General features: G+C 48.3%; 1 protein-coding gene across 3 annotated transcripts in view; it reads left to right on the top strand.

Annotated features, from left to right (window-relative positions):
- The window catches only part of MIB2 (mindbomb E3 ubiquitin protein ligase 2), a 41113-nt gene extending 27391 nt beyond the window's left edge, over positions 1-13722 (top strand). The window contains exons 8-20 of one of the 3 annotated variants that reach the window (XR_003530104.1): positions 874-978; positions 1656-1818; positions 2572-2705; positions 4542-4690; positions 5335-5491; positions 6019-6173; positions 6727-6853; positions 7209-7439; positions 8791-8969; positions 10024-10208; positions 10975-11040; positions 12261-12870; positions 12985-13722. Coding sequence is in view for 1 of the 3 variants with exons in the window: in XM_027658025.1 (XP_027513826.1) it covers positions 874-978; positions 1656-1818; positions 2572-2705; positions 4542-4690; positions 5335-5491; positions 6019-6173; positions 6727-6853; positions 7209-7439; positions 8791-8969; positions 10024-10208; positions 10975-11040; positions 12261-12502 (1893 nt within the window). In the remaining 2 variants the exon portion in view is untranslated. Of the gene's footprint in view, positions 1-873; positions 979-1655; positions 1819-2571; positions 2706-4541; positions 4691-5334; positions 5492-6018; positions 6174-6726; positions 6854-7208; positions 7440-8790; positions 8970-10023; positions 10209-10974; positions 11041-12260 lie in introns of all 3 variants that reach the window. The other 2 variants (XR_003530103.1, XM_027658025.1) reach the window with 2 other exon arrangements.

Genomic DNA, 13722 nt, shown 5'->3' with positions numbered 1-13722 from the left:
TTGATTTCGTTTTCTTCCTTTTGATTTCGTTTTCTTCCTTTTGATTTTGTTTTCCTCCTTGTTCCCGTGTCTCCGTGTTATTCTCCTTTTTTTGCACCTTTGTCTCACTTCTCTTTGATTCTTCTGGATGACCTGAGTCTTTAATCCAGCTCTTCTAATTTTGTGTCTGCGTTTCTAAAGCTCATAGCTCTGGCCTTCCCCAGAGGTTTGAAATGTGGATGATTAGAAACAGAGATAATTAGATATAGAAGAAGCTGCTGGAAGACCACAAAATTCTGAAAGACCTGAACAAGGTCACAATGCTAAAAACTCCAAAATCAATGGAAAATGCAGTGTCAGACTGTTTTGCACAGAACTAGTCTGCTTTGAAAAGTGTGTTTTGACAGTGCTCCCTTCTTAGCTCAGTGAGCAGAGGGAGCATCTGGCATATTACCAGAACAGATAAACTCTGGTTTCCCTTTTCTCTTTTAAATAAAAAACAGATTTAACTCCCTTATTAAAGTGAATTAAAATCACCAGTACCAGGTCAGGTGTAGTGAGGAGATGGACCGAGGAAAGCCCCACAATTTTATACTGGCATTAATTATAAATGGCTTGAAGAACAACAAAAAGTTAGAAAACTGTCTGTTGCAAATTATTTCCCTACTTAAATGTGCACTTGACTTGAAAGAGAGTTACCCCAGCCCTTGGACTGTGTTTCTTTGGCAGTGCAGTGATTGCAGTTGTGCTAATGGTTTGCAGTGCCTTGTTTTCTGAGTCAGTGGATGTTTTCTGAGTTGACAGGCATCGTGTTTGGTTGGGTTTCTGGGGTTGTTTTGGGGGTTTTTTTTGTGGCTTCACTCCCCAGAAGCTTATGACTTTCTTTTCTTGTAGCTCAACACGTTCTGGGTGGGTGATGTGGTCCGGGTGATCGATGACATGGAGACAGTGAAGCGGTTCCAGCCCGGCCACGGCGAGTGGACAGACGAGATGGCCCCTGTGAGTGCACCCCAGCCCCAGGAGTTTGCCCAGGCAATCAGTGATGGTGATGGGCTTGCACTGCCCCCCCAGACACTCCTGCTGGTCACTGAGTGCCCAGACCTTGCTGGGGCCCTGCAGAGTCCCTGTTCCCTCCTGCTGCTGGCTCCTGGTGACCCAGTTGTGTTGCAGCACCCAAAGCAAACAGGGACAGGGCAAGTCTGACCAAGGGTTGGGCTGCCACCAGCTCAGATAAGAGGTTTTGCTGACCAAAGTAAACAAGTCCTCTTACGCCCTCCCTGATTCTCTGGAATGAGGCAGGGAAGTGTCCAAGTGGAAGAATGGTCTGATCAGACCAGTGTGGCTAAAAAGTAGGATACAGGTTAGTTGCTCCTCCAGGAGCAATTAAACACCCAGAGGAAACCTTTCCTAGTCCCACTTTGGTCAGTTCTCTGTGTTCTTCAAACCAAGTTTTGTTGTTTCACCACCTCCTTCCCCAGACATTTATAAGGTGGTTGGGAAACCCTCCTGGGTAAAACTGGTGAGAACCCTCTGCTGCCCTCGAAGTGGGAGCTGCCTGTGAGTGTGTCCCTGTCCAGTTCTTCTCACACAGCAGGGCTGCAGCTTGGGGAAGCCCTCTTAGAAAACATTGCTTTGGGGCTGAGACCTTTGAGAAACCCCCTTCTCTTTCCTTGCAGACCCTGGGGCACATCGGGAAGGTGATCAAGGTCTACGGGGACGGAGATCTGCGCGTGTCGGTGGGAGGGCAGTCCTGGACCTTCAACCCTGCCTGCCTGACAGCCTACCAGAGGGAGGAGGAGGCAAATCTCATGACCACAGAGAGTGCAAAGGAGTCAAAGAGTGAGAGAGATGTCTGACCCTTCAGGGACCTGAGAACTCTTTGCTGGAACTCTTTGGGCGGTGTTAAACTCCAGCTGTTCTTCCCTGGACAGAGCTCCAAGACCCAGCTGTGCCTTACTGGGCAAGCCAAGCTGGCCTTAACAGGAAAATACAGAATAAAACCCAGCTGTGCCTTACTGGGCAAACCAAGCTGGCCAGCTGTGCCTTACTGGGCGAGCAAAGCTGGCCTTAACAGGAAAATACAGAATTTAGGACTCGGAAGTGCTGACCACAGCCTTGCCCTGGGTTCAGCATTTGCCTCGTTCTGTCTCAGTTTCCTGGTCCATCCTGTTTCCTGTACTAGGATACTAATTGTTGAAGGCTTGTGAAATAGTCCCAGGACCGTGTGTGGAAGTGTTGTGAAATCCACAATTATTTTGCCTGATCCACCCTGAAATTGAATTTGGGATCACATGATGTGGAGAGGGGTTTTTTGGTCTGTTTTGCACATCTGCTCATAAATTTTTTTCGTGGCCTCACCATACTTACATCCTTTAGATGTCAGGATCACGTGGGAGAGAGGACAGACTTGCCAGGGTTGTTTTGTTTTGCTCTGTAGATGGATCTTACACTGTTTGCTCAAGGTAGACTTCAAAGACAACTTGATACGAGCCCAGACTTTTTCACTTTGCTCTGTCTGGAGAACTGTAACACCTCTGTCCTCTCAGGCACCCAAAACTGTGGAGTTACAGGTCCTTTCTGTTCCTCATTCAGGTACTTTGGTGGCTGTTCTGGAGAAGCTGCTGTCCCAGAAGACAGAGTCAGAGCATGCTGGGTGCCTGGTCATTTGTGCAGCCCTCAACAACACAGCCAAGGTCCGGGAGCTCCTGCAGAAATACCCGGACAAGGCAAGTTCTGGAGACATCCTGAATGGCTGGTTTTTGTTGCTTTTCTGTCATAAAATTTTGTGGTCCACTGGGGAGAAGGATGGGAGAAAAATGATAGATTTTTCAGACCTATTAATATCTCCTAAGAGCTGGAAGGTTATTTTGCTTCAATTTAGGGTTAAATGTGCATATTTTTTTGCCTCTAGTTTGTGGCATTAAATCTGATCTAGAGTTAAGTCCTTACAGCACATTTCCAAAGCTGGCTTTTCCCAGATTTCCTGTGTGGACACTGCACCTGCAGAATGAGGGGGAGAGGGGTTTATCTGTATGAAAACAGGAGGAGATACCCGAGTCTCTGTTGGAAAAGGAAGGCATGGGCTGTGTCTGGCAGTGTCTGTCCTTAGATGACCTTGCAAAATCATACTGTTGGAATCAGGAAAGAGAAAAGCTGCCCAGATCTGTGCAGTGTCTTATCTCATGTCTGACTGGAGCAGAGAACTGGGCTTGACTTGTTGCTGAACAATTTTCTGTGTTTGCAGTTTGCCAAACTCAGGATCACGTCTCCTGAAATCCCTGCTCTGTCAGGCTCCTTCAGGGAGGGGTTCAGGCTTTATAAACAGATAAAAAAAGAACCACCAGAGAACAAAGTATTTCAGCAGTGTCCTTGGAAACCATTGGTAACAAAAAGAAGTTTTGTTGAGGCTGTGTCTGTGTGGCTGGAGGGAGCAGCTGGATGTGTGAACCAGCAAAAGTGGGATCAGTTGTGAAGGAACCCCTGTGAAGCTGATTTAGCAGATAGTTGTCTGGTGTTTATTATAGTTCTTTATTTTACAAAGTTAATGGGGCTTCTGGAGATGGGAAGAACAGACAAATACCTGCACTTGTCAAATTGATCCCAGATAAAGAAGTGCCAGGAGTAAGGAATCCATTATGTGATTAGTTACTTTTATTGGATTTGTATTTCTATTCTGATACTCATATTAACAAATTAGTTATTTCTCTTAGAGTGTTATACCCAGCAAGAGGGGGCTGGATTTGAGGCTCACTTAGTGCAGGTTGGAGTTGCTTGCCAAGACCTCTCCAGCTTATCAGCATTGTCTGTTGTGTGCAAATGGAAGAAAAAGCACAGTGGCCTCCTTGTCTAAATGACTCTCCCATCATTTGGGTGTTCCAAGGAAAGTCCTACCTGTCCTGCCCTGGCTGCTGCATAGAACCAGCTGCAGGGGGAGAAAAAAAAACTTGTTCATTAACTTGTTCTCCCTGCCAGTCTGCTGAGGTTTTGTAGCTCCTTCATCTCCTCTCCTTAGCCTCCCACTGGTTTCAATAGCTGCTTTTCCCTTTTTTCCTTGCCTTTCACACAGCCTCTCCTTGCTCTTCAGTCTCTTTAATTCTCAACAAATCTCACTGCAGCACTTGAGCTCTGTGATATTCCCTCCAGCCATTGCTCCCAGTGAAGTACCTGCAGCAGCACAGAACAATGGGGGACTTGGCACCTTCAGAGCCTTATGCAAAGCTAATTTGATTTCCTCACACATTTTCCTATTGGGAGAGGAATTGTTGGCAGAGGTGTCAAGAAGTGTTGTGCTTGCAGGCACAGAGTGATTTGGCAAGAGAGCTGCAATTAGAGCCCTGGCTCCTGGCTCTGTTCTCTCACTTCTCCCCTCTCGCCTCCATGTGCTGTCCCCTTCCCCTTCAGAAACGTTCTGGGACAAGGTCAGCTTGGAGTTGGTGCCCGGGGAGTGGAGCCAGCGGGGCCCAGAGCCCGCCTGGCAGTTGGGAACCTGCAGCTGTTCTGCAGCCGCTCCGGCCCCGGCACGAGGTCATTCCTCATCTGCTCTGCCTCTGCCCTTCCCACAGGTCGATGCCAAGAACCAGGGCAGGACTGCCCTGCAAATTGCCTCCTACCAGGGGCACCTGGAGGTGGTGAAGGCTTTGCTGCAGGCACATGCCAGCGTCAACCTGCAGGACGACGAGGGGGACACGGCGCTGCACTACGCGGCTTTCGGGTAGGATGCCTGACTCCTCGCTGCCTCTGGTGCAGGATCTAAAGGGCTGCAGAATTTATGTTCTGGATATAAATGGACAGTCTGTGGGAAGGATGTGTGGCTGGTGGAGGCTTTTCTCTGATTTTACCCTGCATTAGAAATTGGTGTTCGAGATTAAGCCCCCCAGGAACATTTCTTAGCACACTCCTTTATCCTCCAGAGCAAGGTTTCCATGCTGGGAATTTTGGGGGGAATCAGAACAAGAGGTTTTGGTGAATCAGAAAGAGAGCTTTTGGTGATTAGACTTTTTTTTTAAGGGGTTGGGGGGAGGTGGTTTGGTTGGTTTGAGATCACTTTGGTTGGTTGGTTCCTGTAAGTGCATGTGTTTTCCAGAGCAAGATGGAATTTTTAATTGTTTTGTCCGTCGCCAGGGAAGAATTCATCAATAAAAGTGGGAAATTCCTGTTGATTTAGAACAGAGGGAGCAGATTCTAGAGCACAAGTTAGGAAGGTTTTGTTGTGTGGGGGTTTTTTTTGATACTAATGAGAAGTGGGATGAAGCCGCAGGGATCCAAAACCCGAGAAGCTCCGTTGCCTTTCGAGGAGGAAGAATTTACTGTCACGGGATCAGCTCTAACCTGTTTTGCTCCTTGCTTTTAAATCAGAAACCAAGCTGAGGTTGCCCGTGTGCTCATTGGCAAAGGAGCCAGTGCAGACCTGTTGAACAATGCCAAGTGCACGGCGCTGTACGTGGCTGTGAGCCAGGGCTTCACCGACGTGGTGAGGGCCCTCTGTGAGCTCAACTGTGATGTCAACCTCCCGGTGAGTTTGGACCTGGGGGGGATTTGGGGTAGAGGGGTATTTGAGGGTTGGTTTTTTTTTTCCTTATTTTTTTTTTGGGGGGGTGAGGAGGTGCTTCTTTATGTGTTAAACCACTCGGTGCTTTGTTGAGTTTGAAAGTTGTTCTCCTAAAATGCACTGCTGTGCATTGCACAGGAAATATTCCTTTAAATAGGATTATTTATACTGAAGTATTCCTTCAGTGCTCTGGAGTTCCAGGTTTGGGTCTGCCCAGCTCAGTGCAGTGACAGTCTCTGCTGGACTTGGGCTCCCAGTGTTGTTGTTGCAGCACTCCTGTTGCCAGCAATAAGGAGGGCTGAGATTTTGAAGACAGGCAGTGGTGGTGGCTTGGACCCAGCCCATTTTTAGGCTGTGCTTGTGTGGTGCTGGGGCTGGACTGTGCTGGGTCAGTGTCTCAAAGCTAGCTGGGAATGTCAGCAGCTCTTAGGGGGTTTCCCTTGGCTTCCTGAGGTGGGTAACCTGCGTCCTGCTCGGCTGTCCATGTGCAGGATTCCCAGGGAGACACCCCCCTGCATTATGCCATCACTCTTGACTACAAAGTGGTTATTGAGATTCTCACTGAAGTACCCAACATAGACTTCACTGTCCAGAATGGCCAAGGCTTCAACCTGCTCCACTATTCTGCTCTGAAAGGCAACAAGCTGTGAGTGACCTTTTTTTTTTTTTTCATTTTTATGGCTTTTGCAGATCTTAGCTCATGCTTGTCTCAGCAGTAACAAGGTGGCAGATGTAGTTCTGGATAGATGGGAAGAAAATAGATATGGCTGGGTATAGCTGTTGCCCTCCTTCTTGCCTTCACAGCAAACTCCTGCCTGCTTTCCCCATCCCATCTCTCTCCTACCTCCCTAGCTTGGCTTGAAAATGTCTGCTTAGTTTCCTTAAGTGTTTGGGTTCACACTTGGAAGGGCAGGAGAAGGTCTGTAGTAAAGACTGTGTCTAACTGAGAGCCTCTGGAACTCTTCCAAGGATAAATCCGCTCATTATTTCCAAAGCAGTGTGACTTTACCCTTTATTACTTTATTAAATGATAACTGAGGGCTTTTGTTATATTCCTGTAATTCAATCTGTGAGTTAGAGGGACTGCTCTGCATCACCAGTGTCAGCTCGTGGTGCTGCCTATTAAAATATGAACATCCATAACCCCTTTTTTCCTGATAAAGTAACTCTTCCCTCTCTGTTAACCTCCAACACTCCAGAGCCATAAAGAAGATTCTGGCAAGAGCTCGGCAGCTGGTTGACTCCAAGAAGGAAGATGGTTTCACTGCCCTGCACCTTGCTGCTCTCAACAATCACATGGAAGTGGCAGAAATTCTCATCAAAGAGGTAAGGAAAAAAAACCAAAACAAACCCACCACGAACAAAAGGCTCCCATCTGTTCCACTCCCATCTGCCCAACTCCCAGCACCCCACATTTCTACTGGGACTCACAGAAATGTCTCTTTGAAGAGCTGGCATCATTTGCCAGACTGAAGAAGAAGGGTTGGCATTCCCAGGGGTGTTTTCCTTTGGCACTGGCAGAGAGGAGAAGAGTATCTTGGCCAGAACAAAGCGTGTTGGAACTGGAGCCTGCTGGAAAATGTTTGGTGAAGACGGACTCGAGGTTCGGGACCTCACCGGGCTGTTGTGCAGCCAAACCCAGCAGCACCAGCTCAGTCTGGTGCAATCCCTTCCCTTCCAGGGCCGCTGCGACGTGAACCTCAAAAACAACCGTAACCAGACCCCTCTGCACCTGGCAGTGATCCAGGGCCACGTGGGGATGGTGCAGCTGCTGGTGGGCGAGGGCAGCGACGTCAACGCCGAGGACGAGGACGGGGACACGGCCATGCACATCGCCCTGGAGCGCCAGCAGCTCATGGCCCTGGCCATGGAGAAGCGCGAGGGGGACATGGGGCCCTCCCTCCTTGCCAAGGTGAGCTGGGAGAAGGAGAAATTCCAGCACCCAGCGCAGGAGAACGCTCGCTGTGGGAATGTCGGCGGGATCCGAGGGGGCGAAGGAAGGCAGGGAAACTGTGGCAAGCCAGAGCAGATGGGGAGCATAGAAACAAATGGGAACAAACCTTCCTGCTTGTGGGAAAGCAAGTAGGTCCTCTGAGGGGGTGCTTGAATTTATAGCATGGAACTCGACATAGCCAGACAACAATTCATCCCGTCTCCCCCGATATTTTTATTAGCATTGTGCTTCTTTCCTGACATGGGAAAGGTCATGAATCCACTTGCAGAGCCAAGAGTCCTGGGTTTAATTCATGCCCCAGGACCACAGCAATTCATTTCTGTCTGATGGCATGGAAAATATGAGGACAGCAAACCACAGCCACCCCAGTTATCTGCGGGAGGACAGCAGAGTGTGAGAGGTGAGGTGGATCGGGCTGAAGGATAAAGACAGAGTTGTTACAAAGCCTGAACTGGATTTCCCTGTGCTGTTCTCTATTCATGGATATAAAGACCTTGGTTCTAGAAATCAGTGCAGCACATGCTGAGGGTGTGGGGATAATTTAATGCACTGGAAAATCCAGCATGGATTTTTTTCCTTTCTTTTTTTCTTTTTATTTCAAATGATCAGAATAAGCAAAACCATCCATTCCTCCTTTCTAACTGTTGGTGCTTGGAAAAACCCAGTGCATTGGTCATCCATTCTGCTCATTGCCAAACTGCCATTCTTGTGGTAGCAAGAGCTGATGGCTCAAGTACATGGCCAAAGGCAGCCAACAGCTGGTCCTGGATGCAGGAAATCTTAGAGGGATCTGTGTGTGTCATTCCCAATGTTATTTACAGTAACATCATATCTAGACACTGTAGGGTCCTTCATGTCCAATTTTATTTGCCCTGACCTACACACTCTGGTCTTTTAAGTCATTGGGAAACGTTTGTTGACTTCAATTTGGGTCATGTACATAAAAATTTTGCTTTTTAAATAGATGTCACTTAAGGCTCTGTGGGCCAGCTGTTCATCAGCTGGTGTGTGCTGTGGTGTCTTCACCTGCTTCCTTTTCACCACCTGAAGAAGTGAATGCCCATTACTATGATTTGTATTGATTATCACCAGTTAGGACCAGCCTTATGCACTCCTGTCCCTGGAATGTAAATTTGAATCTGCTGTTTAGGTGCTGAAGGATCTTTTTGTGTTTTCAAAAACTAATGCTAAGTTGCACTTTCAAACTGTAAGTACAGAGTGTAAGACTTTGTTTAGAATTTGATACAGGTCATGTCCATGTAACAGAAACTTTTTGTGCTAACAGAGTGTGTTCCTCAACATCTTTTAGCTGCAGGCTTCTGGCTTTCTTGGAAACGTAGAGCTGAATGTGGGGACTGCAATTGCCTGCTACCTAGCACAAGAAGGAGCAGATATCAATTATGCAAACCACAGAGGAAAATCTCCTTTAGACCTCATTACAGATGGGAGGATTGTCCAGATTGTCAAAGACTTCTCACAGAAATTCAGGTAAACCCTGTGCTCAAGCCAGTGACGATAAAACTCCCCTGCAAACCACAGAGTGCTCCCTCCAGCTCTTCCAGGAGGGATGGAGCATCTCTGGAACACTTGGGGTGTCAGTCTGAGCACCTCCTGTTTCTTCTGGAGCTGGTTGCTGCCCCGTGTTTCTGGAGGGGTTATGTGAGGCTGGGTGCTGCCATTGGAAAGTGTTGGGAAAAGCTGATTAATGTTACTCAGTGCAAACTCAGCCTCCTGACTTCACAGAGAGCCCTGAGGCAACCTGAGGAGTCAGGCCACTGAAGCCAAGAGCAACTTTGCAGAGTCGTTCTGGGTTCTGTTTTACTTTCATTTGATTCTGCAGTTGCAGGTATTTAAAGTCTAAGCAGAGAGGAAGTGCACCAAAAGGGTGGCCACCAGAACCCACAGAATTCGTTCCAGAGCCGGATAAATGCTTGTTTTCCAGCTGATAAGAGAAATAGCTGAGAAAAGGGAGAGTATAGCCAGTCAAAGATGGCTTTATCTCGGGTTCTGAGAAAACATCTGTTTGCATTTTGACTTTGCAAACATGAAAGCAGAGTTTGATCTGAGGGCACAGGCTCGGTCCTGTTAGTGCTGGAGGAGGAAGCACACAGCAGTGCTGTAACTGGCCATGCCTCTGGTCCACTGTGGAAAAGAAAGGTGAAATGTATCCCTTTAAACATCTTGCACCAGAATTTTGTCAGTGAAGCATATGTTGGATTGAGGTTTTTTTTGCTTAAAGAATGTAATTTCTTTCAGACTGGCATTTCTCAGAACAGCATGCTGGTTTCAGCACGTGTTTGTACTGTCAGTACCTCACTGCTGCCCTCCAAAAGGGCATTTTCAACCTGTGTAAATATGAACCATCCTTGCTCTTTTCTTTTTAGGCAGAACTAGTCAGAATCCAAGCTGAGCCGGTCCCAATAGGGCGGCGAGTGAGGGATCACAAGTTTATGCCACTGAGTGTTTGCCAGGGATCAGCACAAAGCTGCTGAAGGAGGATCTGGGGTGTGTGGCTCACGTTTTGTGCCGTTCCTGCTTTCAGGGAACAGCAGGTTTCTTCGGAGAGCTCCACCATCACCTGCAGCCTTCGCCGTGTGCACACCACGCCCAACACCATGACCAACCTCAGCGTGTCCAGCGTGGCCGTGCCCACAGAGTGCCTGGTCTGCTCAGAGCTGGCCTTGCTCATCCACTTCTTCCCGTGCCAGCACAGTATTGTGTGTGAAGGTGAGTCCTTCCCCTGTTCCTTTCCCTCTTTCCATGTTTTTCTTTCCCGTTCCACCACCCAGCCTCCTTAGCTGGGCTCCCATAAATCAAGCTCTGTGTGGACACAGAGTGAGCCATTGTGCTGTTTGTGTCCTGAAACAACCCCAGCATGATTTCAGCAGCTTAGGCAAGACATCCAAAGTTATCTGTGAGAAGCACAGAATGTTCTGCCCACCTGCTGATTGGAACCCAAGGCAGCTTTATTTGTTCTGGTAGATGCCTGCATGATTCAGAAGGAAAGGCAGGTGCCTCAGTTCCACCTGTCGGTGCTTTATGCATCAAAAACCTCCTGAGAAGGATTTCCCTCTTCTCTGGCTTTCACTGCTGTTTGCATTTCAGTTGTTTTAATGGCAGCCTGCTCAAAGATGTCAGCAAGTTTATCTTACAAGGCACTCACAGTCTGACCCCAGGGAATTTGGGATTTTCGTGTGCCAGAGCTGCTCCCTTTTCCCCCAGAGCTGTTTGGATCCACGGTGCAGCAGTGCCAGTGCCACAGAGCATCAAGGACTTAAAGGTGTTGTGTTTGCTGCTGACCTAGGAAAGATTAAACCAGGAGACTTAAGGCACAAAAAGCAGGTTGTGGCCTTGTTCCGTGCAGAAACAATCTCTTAATCACCCAGGGAGGCCTCAGGTTGTTCAAAGCTGATGTTCTTGAGTCCATTGCTTTCCTCTCTGTTCTGACATCAGGGGGCTTAACTGTGATCTCTTCTCGTGTCATTTGTGCTAGAATGCTCCAGGAGGATGAAGAAGTGCATCAAATGTCAAGTGACAATAACCAAAAAGCTGAAACAAGGTAATGTTTGCTGTTCCTGCTGTGAGTGCTGTGGGAGGGGTCCTGTACAGGGTGGGTTTGAGAAGCATTGATGATTTTCAGTAGAATAGCAGAGAGAGTTAATTTGTTTTGGCTTGTGTATGTGTGCCTATTGCCTTGCCCACCTTTAGAGGGAAAAAAAGAACATCATTTCAGGTGTCACAGGCCAAGCTCAACCTGCACACACAGGACAGGACATTTAAGGAAGCTTTGCCTGGGTCTGGCTTATTCTGTGCATTGAAAGCAAATATCAGGCTCTCCAGTCTGTTTTCACATGTGGTGGCTTAACAGTGAAAATTTATGAGAAAGGAAAAATTGCATTTTGCGCAAGCCTTGCCTGTGCCTTGGCTGAAATCACAGTGCCTGTGCAGGGCTGGCATTACCCAGCTCTCCAGGAATCCCTGAGCTGGATTGTTTCAATAAGGCTCTTCAGCTCAGTTCCAGATGAGACATTTACATGCAGATTTTTGCTGGAGGAGGAACATCAAGGTCTCCCAAAATACCAGCTGGATTTCCCTGTCAGTGATGTCTTCAGTGCCTTGTCCCCAAACCCACTTCACCTTCACGGATTTGAAACCACTCCTTGCACCACTGATGTGCAAGTGGTCCCAGAATGCTGAGGAAAGGGGCATTTATATTGAATTGTAGAGCTCCCTAATCAAGGGTTAGAGGAGCAGAACATGAGCAGTGGGGCTGAATTAAGGTGAAACCAGGAGGAGTCTGTTTAGCTAAGCTGGCATTTGGGGTTCTTTCACTTCACAGAGTTGATGAAGTGACCCTATTTGTATAGAAGTCAAGATAGGTGATGTCAAGTGGTTTCTTCTAGTTTGACCATGTGTGCCCTGAAGGGCTTGACCAGAAGTTTGAGTGCTGGATGTGAACAGGGAGAACACTGGAAGGATTCCTGGGCTGGCGTGGCAGAACATCCCGCCCAGCTCTGAGCATTCTCATGTTCCAGAGCACCAAGGCAGGACATCTCAGCCAACATTTTGTTTCCTTTAAAACAAAAAAAAAACCAACCCACCAAACCGCCTCAAACCCACCCACCCACACACAAACCAGAAGGGAGGAAAGCAGCACTTTCTGGCCAAGTCTGAAAAGCATCCCCCGGGCTTTTATTTGAGGAATCCCTGGATAAGGCTCAGTGAGGAGAGTTTAGGGGCGGAGTGTGACCCTGACTAACCCTCCCTGGTGCCCCGCAGACAGCACGGAGGTGGAGTGCAGCCCCAGCTCGGAATCCACGGACCAGAGGAAGCTCATGGAGGAGCTGCAGAGCCGCTACCGGCAGATGGAGGAGAGGATCACCTGCCCCATCTGCATCGACGACCAGATCAAGCTGGTGTTCCAGTGCGGGCACGGCTCCTGCCCCGACTGCAGCACGGCCCTCACCGTGTGCCCCATCTGCCGCCAGGCCATCCGAGAGAGGATCCCCATCTTCGTCTAGGGGTGTGCCCACCCCTGCCTCCCCCCTCTGCCCCCTCCTTGGTTGCGTTTTGGGGGTTTGGCTCCTCCCTGCAAAGCCCTCCTGGAGGAGAGGGAGGTGTCACACACACAGCTGGTGTCGGAGGTGGCTCCTCGGCACTCCCTCCCTCTGTGCTGCTCCTCCATCATAAACAACTCTGACCCGTCTGCCCGAGGCAAAAGAGCCCTTTTGGAGCAGAGAGACGGACAGAATTCCACGTGGAGATGTTCCCCACTGGCATCCAGCTCCAGAACTGCACCACAGCCAGTACCCTGCAGGGTGGGATTCCCCAGACTGCCCTGGAAGGAGAGGCTGGAGCAGGATGTTCCTCACCCCTCATCCCTTGGCAGGTGGAGCAGGATGTTCCTCACCCCTCATCCCTTGGCAGGTGGAGCAGGATGTTCCTCACCCCTCATCCCTTGGCAGGTGGAGCAGGATGTTCCTCACCCCTCATCCCGTGGCAGGAGGTGGCAGAGCACACACTGCACTTCCCCTGAGGAGATCCCAGCTCTCCCAGCTGCCTGCCAGGGGCAGGGAGGGATGTCCTGAGAGTGTCCTCTCTCAACCAGAACCTGTGGACTCCACCAGAACAGAGGCAAACTGGATGTAATAAGGTCCTAAAGACAGAGCATGTGCCTTAGAGATAAAGTAGTGAACACTGATTGAAGAAAATATGTTGTTACAACAAATATTTCTAACCTCTAAGTGACACTCTTCTTCCATATTTTATTTTATTTTTTTTTTTTGGCACAACTGTGTGTTCAGAGACTCCTGAGCTTTCTATCCATAATGCCAAAGGCAGGTGTTAAATACTCCAATCAAAGTGTAAAGAAAATAAATAGTTAATAATTAAGAGATGAGAGAGGAGAAGATAAAAAAAAAGGGGGGGTTCATTTTTGTTTCTTTGTTTTGCAGCAAAACTTAATAAAATAAAGTATATATTTTCCTGAGCATTAAAATGAATGTACAAACAGTAGCTGAAATGTGGATCCAGCTGTATTGTGTTTTCCAACTGAGTGAAGAAATATTATCCACTGAGTCATCTTGTTAAGTAGCTGTTGGTGGAAGTGTGGCTCGTGTGCCACACGTGTGTGTCTGTGCACATACGTGTTTGTGTGGGGTGTTTTCTCTCTGATGACACAATCATGCCCAAACACACTGTTTGTTACGTATTTGGAGCAATATTTAAACCAAGCAAAAAC

The sequence above is a fragment of the Corapipo altera genome, unplaced genomic scaffold (genome assembly GCF_003945725.1).
Source record: "Corapipo altera isolate COAL_440 unplaced genomic scaffold, ASM394572v1 301, whole genome shotgun sequence".
Taxonomy (NCBI): domain Eukaryota; kingdom Metazoa; phylum Chordata; class Aves; order Passeriformes; family Pipridae; genus Corapipo; species Corapipo altera.
This window is presented reverse-complemented; position numbering and strand designations above follow the sequence as displayed.